The sequence below is a fragment of the Rhinopithecus bieti genome, unplaced genomic scaffold (assembly GCF_001698545.2).
Source record: "Rhinopithecus bieti isolate Rb0 unplaced genomic scaffold, ASM169854v2 scaffold_43, whole genome shotgun sequence".
Lineage (NCBI taxonomy): Eukaryota > Metazoa > Chordata > Mammalia > Primates > Cercopithecidae > Rhinopithecus > Rhinopithecus bieti.
The window spans coordinates 462,796-480,553 of NW_016803060.1; the positions used below are offsets into that span (position 1 = coordinate 462,796).

The 17,758-nt window shown below is 40.9% G+C and overlaps 1 protein-coding gene across 1 annotated transcript in view; it reads left to right on the forward strand.

The window, feature by feature from the left end:
• Positions 1 to 17,758, forward strand: part of DCAF1 (DDB1 and CUL4 associated factor 1) — a 117,158-nt gene that overhangs the window by 56,688 nt on the left and 42,712 nt on the right. The window contains 4 exon segments of the mRNA XM_017888069.1: positions 7,056 to 7,193; positions 9,044 to 9,556; positions 9,870 to 9,971; positions 13,148 to 13,183. Coding sequence (XP_017743558.1) covers positions 7,056 to 7,193; positions 9,044 to 9,556; positions 9,870 to 9,971; positions 13,148 to 13,183 — 789 coding nt within the window.

A 17,758-nucleotide genomic window follows, 5' to 3' on the forward strand; every position in this document is an offset into this window, starting at 1 on the left:
GTATTGGGGTGGGAGTTACCCGATTTTCCAGGTGTTGTGTGTCTCAGTTCCCCTGGCTAGGAAAAGGGATTCCCTTCCCCCTTGCGCCTTCCAGGTGAGGCGATGCCTCGCCCTGCTTCAGCTCTCGCTGGTCAGGCTGCAGCAGCTGACCAGCACCGATTGTCCGGCACTCCCTAGTGAGATGACCCCAGTACCTCAGTTGAAAATGCAGAAATCACCGGTGTTCTGTGTCGCTCGCGCTGGGAGTTGGAGACTGGAGCTGTTCCTATTCGGCCATCTTGCTCCGCCCCCCTAGAATCGATGTGATCTTCTTTCTCTCTAATCTGGATTCCTTTAATTTCCTTTTTTATGTCTAATTAGTTTCACTAGAACTTCCAGTACTATGTTTAATAGAAGTGGCAAAAGTGGACACCTTGACCAGGTGTGGTGGCTGACGCCTGTAACCTCAGTACTTTGGGAGGCCGAGGTGGGAAGATAGTTTGTGCTCAGGAGTTCAGGACCATCCTGGGAAACACAGGGAGACTTTGTCTCTTAAAAAAAAAAGTGGACAATTTTTTCTCGATCTTAAGGGAAAGCCTTTGAATCTTTCATACAATCTTGAGTATGATATTAGCTGTGAGTTTTCATAAATGGCCTTTATTATGCTGATGTTTCCTTCTATTTCTAGTTTATAGTTTTTTCATTATAAGGTATTGACTTGTCAACATTTTTTTGGTATCAGTTGCAGTGGTCATGTGGCATGTTGAACTATCTTTAAATTCCTGAAATATGGTTTATTTAGTCATGATGTATAATCCTCTTATGCTGCTGAATTCATTTTCCTAGTATTTTGTTGAGGATTTTTATAAGTATAGTCATTAGTGATATATTAGTCTATAGTTTTCTTTTCTCATAGTGTCTTTAGCTTTGGTAATGCTGGCATCATAAAATGAGTTACGAAGTGCTACTTCCCGGTCAATTTTTGGGAGGAGTTTTGAGAAGGATTGGTGTTAATTCTTCTTTATTTTATTTAATTATTTAAAGAGATGGTTCTGGTTTTGTTGCTTATGTTGTCTCGAACTCCTAGCCTCAAGCGATCCTCCTGCCTCAGCCTCTCAAATTGTTGGGATTACAGATGTAAGCCACTGCACCCGGCTTTATTTAATTCTTCTTTAGATGTTTTGTAGAATTTACTAGTGAAGTCATTGTGTCCTGGGTTTTTCTGTTTTGGGAAGTTTTTGATTATTGATTCAATTTTCTTGCTACTTATAGGTCTGTTTAGTTTTTCTGTTTCTTTATGAGTCAGTTTTGGTAGATTTGTCCATTTTATCTTGGTTATCCAATTTGTTGTTGTACAATTGTATATGGTATTCTCTTATAAATTTTTTTATTTCTATAAAGTTGATAGTAATGAGGCCTGTTTCATTTCTGATCCTAGTAATTTGAGTCCCCTCTTTTATTCTTGACCTGTCTTGCCAAAACTTTGTCAATTTTGTTGATCTTGGTAAGGAACTTTTAGTTTCATTGACTTTATGTATTTTTCTGTTCTCTATTTCATTTTTCTCCACTATAATCTTTATTATTTCTTTTGCTAGCTTTGAGTATTGTTTTTTTCTAGTGTCATATGGAATAAGGCATAGTTAGGCCTAGTTCCGAATTTGATTTGAGATCTTTCTTCTTTTTTAATTGTATGTGTTTGCAGCTATAAATTTCATTCTGGCTGGATGCAGTGCCTCACGCCTATAATCCCAGTGCTTTGGGAGGCCGAGGTGAGTGGATCACCTGAGGTCAGGAGTTCGAGAGCAGCCTGGGCAACATGGTGAAACCCCATCTCTACTAAAAATACAAAATTAGCCAGGCGTGGTGGCATGTGCCTGTAGTCCCAGCTATTTGGGAGGCTGAGGCAGGAGAATCACTCAAACTCAGGAGGCAGAGCTTGCAGTGAGCCGAGATTGTGCCATTGCACTCCAGCCTGGGCAACAAGACCAAAGCTGCATCTCAAAAAAAAAGAGAAATAAATAAATAAATTTCATTTTAACCACCGCCTTTGCTGCATTTCATAGGTTTTGGTATGGTTGTGTTTTCATTTGTCCAAAGTGACTTTCTAATTTCCCTTGTGATTTCTTTGACTCATTAGTTATTCCATGATGTTTAATTTCCGTGTTTAATTTCCATGTATTTGTGAATATTATAGTTTTCTGATATTGTTGATTTCTAGTTTCATTGTGTTGTGACTAGAAAAGATTGTGAGATTTCAGTCATTTTAAAAAATTTATTAAGACTTGTGGCCTAACATATGGTTTACTCTGGAAATAAAAAAAACGTAAAAGAACATGGAAAAAGTTCTATGTGTACTCGAGAAGACTGTGTAATCTGCTGTTATTGGGTGGAGTTTTCTGTGTACATCTTTTAGGTTCAATGTCTTATAGTGTTCGCGTTCTCTATTTCCTTATTTATCTTCTGTCTGGTTGACTTAATCGTAATTGAAAGTGACGGGTATAGAGTTTTTGTCTGCATAGTGAAGAAGTTCTGAAAATAGATACTATACCGGTAATAGTTATTTAACATTGTGAATGTACTTAGTCCTACTGAATTATACTCTTAAAAATGGTTAAACTATTGGATGTAAAATAAGGAATCTGAACTCTAAGAAAAGTCCAAGACTCTATGAAAAAACAAAAATTATAGTTACGGAATTTAAAAACTTAGTAAATGAGCTGGGTATAGGGATGCATGCTTATAGTCTCAGTTGCTCAGGAGGCTGAGGCAGGAGGATCCCTTGAGGCCAGGAATTCAAGATCAGCCCAGGCAACAAAGTGAGACCCCTGTCTCTATGAGTTAGAGTGGAGTTTAGACAGAGCTGAAGATACAATTAATGGACTGGAAGATCTGACAGGATAACTAATAATGAAGCTCCTAGAAATAAGAAATGAAAAGTATAAAAGAAGTTGAAACATGGACTAGAATTAGAAAGTTCAGAATATCTAAAGGGAGTTTCAGGTAGAGGGAGTAGAGAGATGAGAAAGGACAAAGGCATATTCAGAGAGATGACAGCATTCAGAGAGATGACAGTAGAATTTTAAAAATTAATGAAAGACATCACCATTCAGATTCACGAAGTATAGTGAAGATTACCAAAGAGGAGATCTTAAAAGCAACTAGAGTAAAAAAAATTCCTGCAAACAATCAAACAGAACAAACTTTGCCACAGTGGCAGTAGAGGTCAGAAGATAGTAGAAAATATCCTCAGTGTCTGTTTGTAAACATAGGACTATTTTTTTTTTTAATTGAGTCAGAGTTTTGCTCTGTTGCCCAGGTTGGAATGCAGTGGTCTGATGTCGGCTCACTGCAACTCTGCCTCCTGGGTTCAAGTGATTCTCCTGCCTCAGCCTCCTGAGCAGCTGGGATTATAGGCATGTGCCATCACACCCAGATAATTTTTGTATTTTTAGTAGAGATGTGGTTTCGCCATGTTGACCAGGCTGATCTCAAACTCCTAATCTCATGTGATCCACCCGCCTCCGCCTCCCAAAGTGCTGGGATAACAGGCATGAGCCACCGTGCCTGGCCTGTAAACCTAGAACTGTTAATCAAAAGAAACAGTTTAGGAGGACAAAAGGTGGAACAGAATTCTTCATAACATGGCAGTGGAAGAGAATAGATAGAATTAATATTTTAAGTTTCTTATACTGTTTGGAAAAAGGGCACAAAGAGATACACTGAAAATACGTGGTAAATATATTCTATATCGATAGTAGAAATTTTACAACAAAATTTCCAAAAATGTGTTCTTCAGAGTAGATTTTTTTTTTTTTTTGAGAGACAGTCTTGCTCTGTCACCCAGGTTGGAGTGCAGTGGCGCAATCTCAGCTCACTGCAACCTCAAGCGATTCTCATGCCTGAGCCTCCCGAATAGTTGGAACTACAAGCACGCGCCTCTGTACTCAGCCAATTTTTGTAATTTTAGTAGAGACGAGGTTTCGCCATGTTGGCCAGGAGGCTGGTCTTGAGCTCCTGACCTCAAGTGATCCACCCACCTTGGCCTCCCAAAGCGCTAGGATTACAGGCATGAGCCACCATCCCCAACCCATAGTAGGAATTTTAAAAAATGGTAAAACTTTTGGTAATAATATAGGAGAATGAGCTGATGACTCTTTTGAAGAATTTAAGAAAAGAAAATACTGTTTTAGAAAATATTTAAAATTATTATTATTATTATTATTATTTTTGAGACAAAGTTTTGTTATTGTTGCCCAGGCTGGAGCACAGTGGCACGATCTCGGCTCACTGCAACCTCCATCTTCTGGGCTCCGATTCTCCTGCCTCAGCCTCCTGAGTAGCTGAGATTACAGGCACCCGCCAAAATGCTGGCTAATTTTTGTATTTTTGTTAGAAACGGGGTTTCACCATGTTGACCAGGCTGGTCTCAAACTCCTGACCTCAGGTGATCCACCCTCCTTGGCCTCCCAGAGTGCTGGGATTACAGGTGTGAGCCACAGTGCCCAGCCAGTATTTTTTTTATTTTAAATTTATTTTATTTTATTCTTTTTAGGGATGGAGTCTCGCTTTGTCACCCAGGCTGGAGTGCAGTGGTGCAGTCCTAACTCACTGCAGCCTTGAACTGCTGGGCTCAAGTGATCTTCCTGCCTCAGCTTCCCAAGAAGCTTCGACTACAGGTGTCCACCACAATGCCCAGCTAATTTTTAGATTTTTTTTTGTGTGTGGAGATGGGGTCTTGCTATGTTGCCTAGGCTGGTTTCAAACTCCTGACTTCAAACACCTGACTTCAAGTGATCCTCCTGCTTTGGTCTCCCAAAGCGTTAGGATTACAGGCACGAGCCACTGCTCCCAGCCTTAAGTACGCTTATAAGAAAATTAAGAACTTGGCCAGGTGCGGTGGCTTACACCTGTAATCCCAGCTCTTTGGGAGCTGAGTGGGAGGTGGGTGGATCCCCTGAGGTCAGGAGTTCGAGACCAACCTGGCTAACATGGTGAAACGCCATCTCTACTAAAAATACAAAAATCAGCTGGGCGTGGTGGTGTGCACCTGTAATCCCAGCTACTTGGGAGGCCAAGGCAGGAGAAACGCTTGAACCTGAGAGGCAGAGGTTGCAGTGAGTCGAGATTGTGCCACTGCACTCCAGCCTGGGTGACAGAGCAAGACTGTGTCTCAAAAAAAAAAAAAAAGAACTGTTGTTTAGCAAAAGACACTGGCAAAAGCAAGAGTACTTCACAGAAGCAAAAACCTGAATGGTCAACACATAAATGAAAAAATGCGGAACTTATTTAATAACCGAGGAAATTCAAATTAAATGAAATGCTATTTTTACACCCATCAGACTGATAGTGGTAGTGTTGGCAAAGATGTGGAAAAAGGAAGAGAACTTTTATTCACTATTGGTGGAAATGTGAATTGTTGCAATCACTTTGGAAAAGTTTGGCCTCATCTAGTAAAGTTGAGCATGCACATACCCTATGACCTAGCAGTTCTGTTCCTAGGTTTGTATGTTAGATACTTGGCTAGCACAAACATAGTTTATATCATCATTATTGGTCAAGCGAATAAAATGACAGAGTATGGCAGTGAAGAGCATCTGTAGGGGTACACTGTCTAGGTTCACATCCTAGCTCTGCCACTAACTAGTTTTGTAACTTTTGGTTCATTAGCCTCATTGTGATTCATTTTCCTCATCTATAAATATAGTACCTGCCCAATCCTACAGGCTTGATATGAGGATGAGATAAATTAATATTTGTAGCCTGTCTTGAGTGCTATTTAAGTGTGCTACATGCAGCAATATAGATGAATCTAAAAAACATATGCTGAGTAAAAAATAAGTTGCAGCAGAATATATACACTATCACAATTTATGTAGTTCAAAAGCATATAGCAGTTAACAAAGTTTAACAAGAAAATTCTTAAAATTTAGGAGTGTTTAAACCTCCTTGCAGGAGGTGGCATAAGGAGGGGTACATTGGAGGTTTCTATTTCTTTAAAAATTTTTTTATTTTTAAATTTGTGATCTGGAAAAGGCAAAAGAATTTTAATGTATTATTTATTTTATTTTATGTTTTGTCAATCTTGGCTTACAGAAGGTTTCTATTTCTTAAACTGGGCAGTAGGACATAGGTGATTTTCAAGTTCTTTGGACCATGCATGTTTATATGTATTTTATTTCATAATAAAAGAAAATTAGAAAATAAGTTTGAGAGGCCAGGCATGGTCGCTCACGCCTATAATCCCAGCACTTTGGGAGGCCGAGGTGGGCGGATCACTTGAAGTCAGGAGTTCGAGACCAGCATGGCCAACATAGTGAAACCCCGTCTCTACTAAAAAATAAAAAAACTTATCGGGAGGCTGAGGCAGGAGAATGGTGTAAACCCGGGAGGCGGAGCTTGCAGTGAGCTGGGATCCGGTCACTGCACTCCAGCCTGGGCGACAGAGCGAGACTCTGTCTCCAAAAAAAAAAAAATCAGCCGGCTGTGGTGGCACATGCCTATACGTCAAGGTACTCAGGAGGCTGAGGCAGGAGAATTGCTTGAACCTGGGAGACAGAGGTCGCAGTGAGCCAAGATTACACCACTGCACTCCAGCCTGGGCGACAGAGTGAGACTTTGTCTAAAAAAAAAAAAAAAAAAAAGAAGGTTCTGGTATGTGGGGCTGAATTAAACACTGCTTCTCAGAACGTTAATATATTATTGTGAGCTTCTTATGAGGGTTACTTTTCAGTGATCCCCAGTTGATCATGGAGCCTTTTGGAAGTTAACATCTAGATTAGGACTATATTCTGGAGATTGTTAATTTTTAGCTTGAGTTTTATTTATTTTTTAATTATTTTTTTCTGACTGCAAAAACCTAAAAGAGATAGATTGAGTTTTATTGGCTGAATAGGCTTCTTTTGCACAGATACTTTATATAACTAAGGAACTTATTGGATGCTGTAGTAGTGCTTTTTTTACTCTTATGAACATTGAAATATTAAAATTTTTTTAATGAGACTGAAATCTTTGCTTATATTGTTAATCATGAACGTGGACTTTTCCCGAAATATACTATTTAATTTCCTTTACTATAGGAGGGCATTGTTGAGAATCTTTTCAAATGGGCCCGAGAGGCTGATCAACCATTGAGGACATACTCTACTGGACTGTTAGGAGGTGCTATGGAAAATCAAGACATTGCTGCCAACTATAGAGATGAAAATTCACAGCTGGTAAGGACTGTATTAGAATAAATTTTTGTATAAGTTGGGAGAGTATTCACAAATTCTTTGTTACCTGAATCTGAATAAGTAGATCATATTGATTACCTTGTACTGGAGCATGGCTATAATTTCAATATTAGTTTCCATAAGAGTTTTTAAAAATAGAAAATAGCTGCTTTTTTTTTTTTTTTTTGGAGACGGAGTTTTGCTTTGTTGCCCAGTTTGGAGTGCAGTGACGTGATCTTGGCTCATTGCAACCTCCACCTCCCAGGTTCAAACAATTCTTCTGCCTCAGCCTCCTGAGTAGCTGGGATTACAGGTGCCCGCTACCATGCCCAGCTAATTTTTTGTATTTTTAGTAGAGACAGGGTTTCACCATGTTGGTCGGGCTGGTCTCGAACTCCTGACCTCATGATCCACCCACCTAGGCCTCCCAAAGTGCTGGGATTACAAGCGTGAGCCACCGTGTTCGGCACAAAATTGTCAAGGATGATGACGTTGTATGCCAATAAAGAATAGTAACATTCCCTGTTTCCCTTTTCATAATTTGTGTTATGAAAATTTTCAAACATGTAGTAAAATTGAAAGCATTTTACAGTGAACAACTACATATATACGTCACCTAAATTGATTGTGAACACTTACAATATCCATCCATCTGCCATTTTTTTTTCCCTCCCCCCCATCAACTTTTATTTTAAGTTCTGGGGTACCTCTCCTGGATGTGCACATTTATTACATAGGTAAACATGTGTCATGGTGATTTGCTGCACAGATCAACCCATCACCTAAGTATTAGGCCCAGCATCCATTAGCTCTTCATCCTGATTCTCTTCCCACTCCCCTTCGACAGGCCCCAGTGTGTGTTGTTCCCCGCAATGTGTCCCTGTGTTATCATCGTTCATTTCCCACTTATAAGTGAGAACATGCAGTGTTTAGTTTTCTTTTCCTGTATTAGTTTGTTGAGGATAACAGCTTCTAAGTGCCCTTCCTTTTATCTTTCCACTATTCTAATTTAAAAAATGCAATTCAAAGTAAAGTGCACACATAATCCCTCTCTTTTTTTTTTGAGACGGAGTTTCACTCTTGTTGCCCAAGCTGGATCACTGCAACCTCCGCCCCCCGGGTTCAAGCAATTCTCCTGCCTCAGCCTCCCCAGTAGCTGGGATTACAGGCGAGCGCCTCCATGCCTGGGAAATTTTTTGTATTTTTTGTAAAGACGGGGTTTCACCATGTTGGCCAGGCTGGTCTCCAACTCCTGGTCTCAGGTGATCCACCCATCTTGGCCTCCCAAATTACTGGGATTACAGGTGTGAGCCACTGCGCCTGGCCATCCCTCTCTGTTTAAAATGAAACACAGTACAACTTTATAGGGTTGGCCCAAAAAGTAAGTACTTAGGAAGTAAAAAAAAAAAAACTTGAAAAATGATAATGTAGTTATGTATAATATAAATGGCAATATCTAATGGAATACAACCTGCAGTAGATAAAAGTTTGAGAAACTTTCATGTTTGGTTTTCAACGACACATGAGAAAAATCATGAATATATCTATTTTCTGCCTCTTCAGGTGTGATGGTCCAGGTCAAGTTGACCCAAACAGATCAGTTGTCAATGATGTATTTTATGTGCAAATCTTCTGGTTTGGGTTCTCTGGAAAATTTTATGAGGAACAATACTTAGCTGTTACTTATTTCATCAATTTATAGGAATCAAAGCAACATATTTATCAAATTGTTGCTATTACCAGGTATTGGGCTCACTGTATGAGTCTCCAGTTATATGGAAATAAGAATTATTAAGGATTAGTTAATCCTTAATAAAGAGGCACCCTGTTTTTCTCCAATTATCTGTTGATAGGTGGCAATAGTGCTTCGAAGACTGAGGGAGCTACAGCTACAGGAAGTGGCTTTGCGGCAGGAAAACAAGCGTCCCAGTCCACGGAAACTCTCTTCTGAACCCCTTTTGCCTCTGGATGAGGAGGCTGTGGATATGGACTATGGTGACATGGCTGTAGATGTAGTGGATGGAGACCAAGAGGAAGCTTCTGGAGACATGGAGATCTCCTTTCATCTTGATTCAGGCCACAAGACCAGTAGCAGAGTGAACTCAACAACCAAACCTGAGGATGGAGGATTAAAGAAAAACAAGTCAGCAAAACAGGGTGACAGAGAGAACTTTAGGAAAGCCAAGCAAAAGTTGGGTTTCTCATCTTCTGATCCAGATCGCATGTTTGTTGAGCTGTCTAACAGCAGCTGGTCAGAAATGTCCCCCTGGGTGATTGGCACCAATTATACCCTTTATCCTATGACTCCTGCTATCGAGCAGCGACTCATTCTCCAGTATTTGACCCCTCTAGGAGAGTATCAGGAGGTAAGCTTATTGGAAAGAGTACTGTTCACACATAGGAACTATTGTGTTCATTTCTCTGGTATTTTATGGTAGCATTTTATACAAAGATATATTCTAACTCTGCCACAAACAAGACTTTGCATGAAACTGGTCAAGTCTTAAGCAGGTTGTTCCTGATATGGTCTGTTTGATTACAGTGCGTGTATACATTTATCTTCATAGGGAGGGAGGAAGAGGTGTGTCATTTCTTTAGGCTTCTATCCTCAAAGAGTGGAATAGGAAATACATGAAAATAAAACCAAAATTTAAGACTTGTATTTGGTCTTCATTTCAGCTACTTCCTATATTCATGCAACTTGGATCACGGGAGCTGATGATGTTCTATATTGACCTGAAGCAAACTAATGATGTCCTGCTTACATTTGAGGCACTAAAGGTAAAGTTCTTAAAAATATTGGATCACTGGGGATTTTTTAAAAACTTTATTTTTTTTAAAATTTATTTTTTTAAGATGGAGTCTCACTCTGTCTCCCAGGCTGGAGTGCAGTGGCGCGATCTCGGCTCACTGCAACCTCCGCCTCCCGGGTTCAAGTGATTCTCCTGCCTCAGCCTCCTGAGGAGCTGAGATTACTGGCACATGCCACCGTGCGAGGCTGATTTGTATATTTTTAGTAGAGACGGGGTTTCACCATGTTGGCCAGGCTGGACTCGAACTCCTGACCTCAAGCGATCTGCCCGCCTTGGCCTCCCATAGTGCTGGGATTACAGGCGTGAGCCACCGCGTCTGGTGACGCTTTATTTATTTATTTTTAGAGATAGGTCTCACTCTGTCATCCAGGCTGGAGTGCAGTGGATGATCATAGCTCACTGTGGCCTTGACTTCCTAGGCTCAAGCAATGCTCCTGCCTCAGTCTCCTGAGTAGCTGAGACAAGTGCATGCCACCATGCTTAGCTAATTTTTAAAAAATTTTTGTAGAGACGGTCTTGCTATGTTGCCCAGGCTGGTTTTAAACTGGGCTGAAGCAATCCTTCTGCTTTGGCCTCCCAAAGTACTAGGATTATAGGTATGAGCCACCATACCCTGGGTCACTGACCATTTTATTGACAGAGATGTGCCTGTGTGTTTTAGCATGTAATTTCTCTGCATTTTATTGCCCAGGATATTTCTATAGCCAGATGCATCAGAATAGTAACAACCAAAACATTCTTGTTTAGATAGAAGAGAGGAGGCTTACTGTGTATCTCTACAGAAACTTAGGTGTTAATCTAAAGGGCTGAGTGTTGAGATAAAAAGTGGATCTAGACATGGGTTGGCCTCCATTATTGTGGCTGAATAGGAGAGGAAAAATATGAAATAGTGCTTGCTTATGCCCTACATTTTAGATATTACCTGTATCAGCTAATAACAGTTTTTTCTTTTTTGAGATGGAGTCTTGCTCTGTCGCTGGAGTGCAGTGGCGTGATTTCTGCTCACTGGAACCTCCGCTTCCTGGGTCAAACAGTTCTCCTGCCTCAGCCTCCTGAGTAGCTGGGATTATAGGCACCCGCCACCATGCCTGGCTAACTTTTGTATTTTAGTAGAGATAGGGTTTCACCATGTTGGCCAGGCTAGTCTCGAACTCCTGACCTCAAATGAACCACTCACCTCGGCCCCCCAGAGTGTGGGGATTACAGGTGTGAGCCATCACGCCCAGCCACAAAAATTTTTTCTAAACTATGTACATATTGTATATGTAAAATTACCTAGGGGTAACAAAATATAAACTGGAAAATGAGTAATGAAATAGCAGACAGAATTAGCTGGCCGTGATGGCAGGTACCTGTAATCCTAGCTACTCAGGAGGCTGAGGTGGGAGAATCGCTTGAACTTGGGAGGCGGAGGTTGCAGTGAGCAGAGATTGTGCCATTGTACTCTAGCCTGGGCAACAGAGTGAGACTCCATCCCCTCCAAAAAAAAGGTCGCAGGCAGGCCAGGCACGTTAGCTCACACCTATAATCTCTACACTTTGAGAGACTGAGGCAGGAGGATAGCTTGAGCCCAGGAGTTTGAGACCAGCTTGGTCAACATGGGAGACCTGGTCTCTACAAAAAATACAAAAATTAGCCTGGCATGGTATCTTGCGCGTGTAATTCCAGCTACTCAGGAGGCTGAGGCATGAGAATCACTTGAACTCGGGAGGCGGAGGTTGCAGTGAGCCAGGATCACTAGGATGAGCCTGAGCGACAGGGCGAGACTCTCTCGGAAAAAAACAAGACAGGCAGACCCTAATTCAGTAAAGGTTGCAAAGGAGCTAAACATAGGAGGGCAACTAAGTCTAATTCACAAAGTCCACATTTAATTCAAGGTGACTAAACTGATCTGAATGGAGAGAGTTGAATGAGTAACAATGTAGCTATCATACAGTTCTCCTCAATAGGTAACTGTTGAGAGATGAGGTCATTAAAATTACTTTTTTAAAAAAATGTATAACACTTTGTCTGGCACGGTGGCTCATGCCTGTAATCCCAGCACTTTGGGAGGCTGAGGCAGGTGGATCACCTGAGGTCGGGAGTTCGAAACCAGCCTGACCAACATGGAGAAACCCTGTCTCTACTAAAAATACAAAATTAGCTGGGTGTGGTGGCACATGCCTGTAATCCCAACTACTCAGGAGGCCGAGGCAGGAGAATCACTTGAACCCAGGAGTCGGAAGTTGTGGTGAGCTGAGCTCCTGCCATTGCACTCCAGCCTGAGCAATAACAGCGAAACTCTGAAACTCCCTGTCTAAAAAAAAAAAAATAGTATAACATAAACAACATTGTAATAATCCTGAAAGCCCAAAAGAAAATAATATTCGGTCTCGCTTATAATAAAATAACTTTTTATTTTTGTGCTTCATTCTAATCTTTATTAATAGACACAGTTGCTTTGAAAATAATTGTTAGCTAGACTTTACAGTTCAGCTTCACTTGTATCCTAAGAATGTTTACATGTAGGTATATGATTGTTCTATACAAATTAGATGCTCTGTAATTTTCTTAGTTTTGTGAGATAACTATGCTGTTTCATTTTTTTGTTACAAAGGACATTGCAGTGAACATCTTTGCATATAATTTTGAGGGTTTTTTAAAAAGTTTTCTACTGCTTAGAACAGGGATTGGTATATGGTAAGCAATCAACAAATAGTAGTCACTTAGTAACTGAATGAATTCCCTTAATATTTGTTTGTTGAACCATGGAAATAAGGATTTTCATGAAAAACTAAAGTTACCCTGCTAGGCTAAAGTTTAATTTTAAAGTGAAATTACAGTTAAAAAAAAAAAAACATAACCACACCAAACTTTCAGTGAAATCTTGGGTATGCAGAAGTCAGAAAAGAATGAATGAATATGTAACAAGTAAAATTTTAAGATGAACATGTAACAGGTATAAAATTAGCCAAGATTTGAATGGAACACAAAGATGATAAGTTACTTTGTTATAAGTGAGACTGAATATTACTTTTGTTTGGGTTTCTAGGATTGTTACAGTGTTTTCTTTCTTTTTTTTTTCTGGCATAGTGACTGGACTACAACAATATTGTTTGTGTTATACATTTTATTTTATTTATTTTTTGTTTTTTTTGAGGACAGGGTCTTACTCTGTCACCCAGGCTGGAGTGCAGTGGCGTGATCTTGGCTCACCGCAACTTCCACCCCCCAGGCTCAAGCCATCCTCCTGCCTCGGCCTCCTGAGTAGCTTGGACCACAGGTGTGCACCACCCTGCCCAGCTAATTTTTTGTATTTTTGGTAGAGACTGGGTTTCATTATGTTGCCCAAGCTAGTCTCGAACTCCTGGGCTCAAGCTTTCCATGTGCCACCCTCCCAAAGTGCTGGAATTACAGATGTGAGCAACCGTGCCCAGCCCCCTGTTATACATATTATAATTAAGTAACTTTAATGACCTCATCTGTCAGTAGTTACCTGTTGAGAACTGTATGATAGCCACATTGTTATTCATTCGACTGTATTGCTCCATTCAGATCAGCTTAGTCATCATGGGTAAGTGGGGACCTTGTGAGTTAGTCTTACTTGCTCTCCCATGTTCAGCCCTTTTGCAACCCAGGAAATAATTTCCCTTTACTGAGTTTTGGGTCTTCTTGCTCTTTTTTTTTTTGGCATGGAGTCTTACTCTGTCACCGGGCTGGAGTGCAGTGGTGCTCTTTGCTCACCGCTACCTCCGCTTCCCGGGTTCAAGCAGTTCTCTTGTCTCAGGCTCCCAAGTAGCTGGGACTACTGGCATAAGCCACTACACCCAGCTAATTTTTGTGTTTTTAGTAGAGACAGGGTTTCACCGTGTTTACCAGGCTGTTCTAGAACTCCTGATCTTAGGTGATCCGCCCGCCTCAGCCTCCCAAAGTGTTGGGATTACAGGCAAGGGCACCGCACCTGGCCTATTTTTTTTTTTGACTGAGTCTTGCTCTGTCTCCCAGGCTGGAGTGCAGTGGCATGATCTCAGCTTACTGCAACCTCTGCCTTCCGGGTTCAAGTAATTCTCCTGCCTCAGCTTCCTGAGTAGCTTAGATTACAGGCATGTGCCACCACGCCTGGCTACTTTTTAAATTTTTTGTGGAAACAGGGTTTCACCATATTGGCCAGGCAGGTCTTGAATTCCTGACCTCAAGGGATCCGCCTGCCTCAGCCTCCCAAAGTACTGGGATTACAGGTGTGAGCCACTGCATCTGGCTCTTTCTTTTTTTTTTAAAGACACTCAAATATGTCAACTTTATTATTTCTCTATACATACCTTTATTTGTACTGAAAATTGTAAAAATAGCACGAAGTTTCATCTTATTGCAGTCCAGATTTTTGAAAGCCAGAAAATCTATTATACTCTAGCTAAACTACCCAATGCTCTCTTTACATTCTTTCCCCACAAGTGAGTTTGCTTCAAATTCTTGATGTTGGGTTTTGTCTCACTGACTTTGGGCTTCTAAAACACATGGGAATACTTTTGTCCTCTTGGTGCTTCTTTGGGTCAAATCAAACAGTAGAGCTGAAGTATACTGAAGTTATTCAGATACGTTCAAACTACGCAGATCCTTTATAAATTATTAGTATCATGGTAGGAAGGAAAAGATACAAGAAGAAAAATACATCCTAGAACTCATTTCAAAATTATTGGTATACAGTCTATCCTAGCATAGGGTAGCTTTTTCAATCTGCTACATAAAATTACTAGCAAGAAAGAAAAGTACAAGAATAAGGGTTATGGCTGATGTGGCTCAGTGTCGTAATTCTGTATTCTAGCATCCTCAGAAGGATCCCATCAATTAGACATGCAGAAACTGCAGCGACATCTGAATGGTCTACTACTTGATTCATTCTGAACTCTCTTAAACCGATTGTTAGTTCTCTTTCAAGCCTAGGAACTCTGCTGAGTAACATGTATCTCAATTTTGCCATCCTTTTCTTTCTACGCAGACAGCAGTGTTCTTACCCCTCTCCTGTAGAGCAAGTCATTTCTGACTTCCCTGAGGATCATTGCTCCTGTATATTGTTGGGGTGAATTTTCTGGTAGATGGTAAGGGAATTCAGTACTAGGGTGTGTAGTCAAGTTACTAAGGTTCTTTGTCAATGTCTCATAGCAGAAGTTTTGAGAGGCCCCCAAATCGTCCTGGGAATTTTCTTCAGTGAGCATTTGTGAAAACTCTGGGACCAAGGTTGGATCAAACTTTTGTGATGTGCCCATCGGTAATCTTGACACAACACTCTTCTTGCTTTTTCTTTAATCATCTTCTAGTTTATCTTCCCTTTGCCGAACTGCTTATTTTACTGCCACTTGGTAACTTTATTTTTGTGTTTGTTCTTTACTGAACATTTATTGAGTGTTTTTTATGGGCCAGATGCTTATGTTCAGGTACGAGGGATACAAGGAGGCCAATGAATAAATAAATCAAGTCTTTGCCATTTTTTGTTTGTTAAGAGATACAGACATATAAACCTATAATTTTTTTTCTTTTTTTTGAGACAGAGTTTCACTCTTGTCACCCAGGCTGGAGTGCAGTGGCACGATCTCTGCTCACTGCAACCCTGGCCTCCCGGGTTCAAGTGATTATCCTGCTTCAGCCTTCGGAGTAGCTGGGATTACAGACATGTGCCAGCATGGCCGGCTAATTTTTGTATTATTAGTAGAGGCTAGGTTTCACCATGTTGGCCAAAGTAGTATAGTTCCGAAGTATTTTGAAATGGAATAGAAATGAGGAAATTTGCCTTTCAACTTTCAGAAATTTCAAGTTTGGAGGAGGTCAGACATAATTAGAGTAACGTGTTTCTACATGTGGGATTTGGTGTGTATGTATATTAAGTGTGTAAGCTCATGGTTATACTTTGCACAGTGGGATGAAGCTGGAGGTCAAAGTTGTCTCCAGTGGCCCAACGATATTGCTTTCAGATGCAATTTCTGGTCCTGAACAGGGTGCAGTGAAAGAAGGGATTGGGCAGTTGCTATTTTTATAGGTTTTTGTGTGGAGAATTATAATGGGTGTCACATAGTTTAGCTGTGTCTTGCGGGAAGGAGTGTGTGGAAGTGTGGTAGAGTGTTGTGTAACAAACAAAAAGTAGGGTAATGATAGAAGGGATTTGAATTATATGTAAGGGTTAGCCTGAGCCTGGTTGTTGAGAGAACTTTTTTGAAGAGGGCACATCCCTGTTTTTTTCCATTCACTGTAGTGAGATTTGTGCAGATATCAAATCATGTAATTACAGATCTATGTTGTTGGTACCTGGAAGACACCTTGACATGGGAAACAGTAGGGGGAGCTCTAGCTTTCCCAAGGCCCTGTTTATGTTGGCCTAGGTTCAGAGTCATCAAGCAGCCTGCTGCTTGGATTATATTCTTTGCTCATAACATTGTGCAGGAGATCAAGTCCACCCAGGGAGGCTAGTGGGACTTGAACAGGCAGTTAAAAAACCTTAAAAGATAAACTTTAAGACATCTATTTAAAATGCACATGGTTAGTTCTAAAAATATACTTGTTTAGATAATTTACTCAAGATTCTTCTTTTGGGGATATATTGATCAATTTAAAGGAAGGCAGATTTTGGGAATTCATTAGTTGATGAGTCATTGAGCAAAAGCTAGGATATAGAGCTATTTATATTAAAAGGATTAAAATGGGAAAGCTAGCAGAAGTCCGTTAGGGAAACTATTAAGTTGGTGCAAAAGTAATTGCGGTTTTTGCTATTGCTTTCAAAGGCAAAAACTGCAGTTTTTCACCAACCTAAATATGTAATAGTAAAATGGTTGTAGGGTTACTGATTGATTGATTGACTGACAGGGTCTTACTTTGTCACCCAGGCTGGAGTGCAGTGGTACAATTGATCCTAGCTCACTACAGCCTTGAACTCTCTGGCTCAAGTGATCCTCTTACCTCACCCTCCCAAGTAACTGGAACTACAGGCATGTGCCACTACATTTGGTTAATTTTTAAATTTTTTCTAGAGATGGTGTTGTGCTATGTTGTCCAGGCTGGCCCTGAACTCCTGACTTTAAGCAATCTTTTCACCTTGGCCTCTCAAAGTACTAGAATTACAGGAGTGAGACATGCCACCTGACCAATATCATTACTTACAGTAAATTTTTTTTTTTTTTTTTTTTTTGAGACAGAGTCTCCTTCTGTTGCCCAGTCTGGAGTGCAGTGGTGTAATCTTGACGCACTGCAACCTCTGTCTCTCGGGTTCCGGCAATCCTCCTGCCTCAGTCTCCCGAGTAGCTGGGATTACAGGCACCCACTACCATGTCTGGCAAATTGTTTGTATTTTTAGTAGAGACAAGGTTTCACCATGTTGGCCAGGCTGATCTCGAACTCCTGACCTCAAGTGATCTGCCCACCTCGGCCTCCCAAAGTGCTAGGATTACAGGCGTGAGCCACCGCACCCAGCCCTTATAGCAGTATTTTTCCCCTTCATAAAAAAATCAGTCTGGGCATGGTGGCTTACGCCTGTAATCCCAGCACTTTGGGAGGTCCCAGTGGGCGGATTACCTGAGGTCAGGAGTTCAAGACCAGCCTGGCCAACATGGTGAAACCCTGTCTCTACTAAAAAATACAAAAATTAGCTGGACGTGGTGGCAGGTGCCTGTAATCCCAGCCACTCAGATGGCTGAGGCAGGAGAATCGATTGCACCCAGGAGGCGGAGGTTGCAGTGAGCCGAGACTGCGCCATTGCATTCCAGCCTGGGCAACAAGAGTGAAACTCCATCT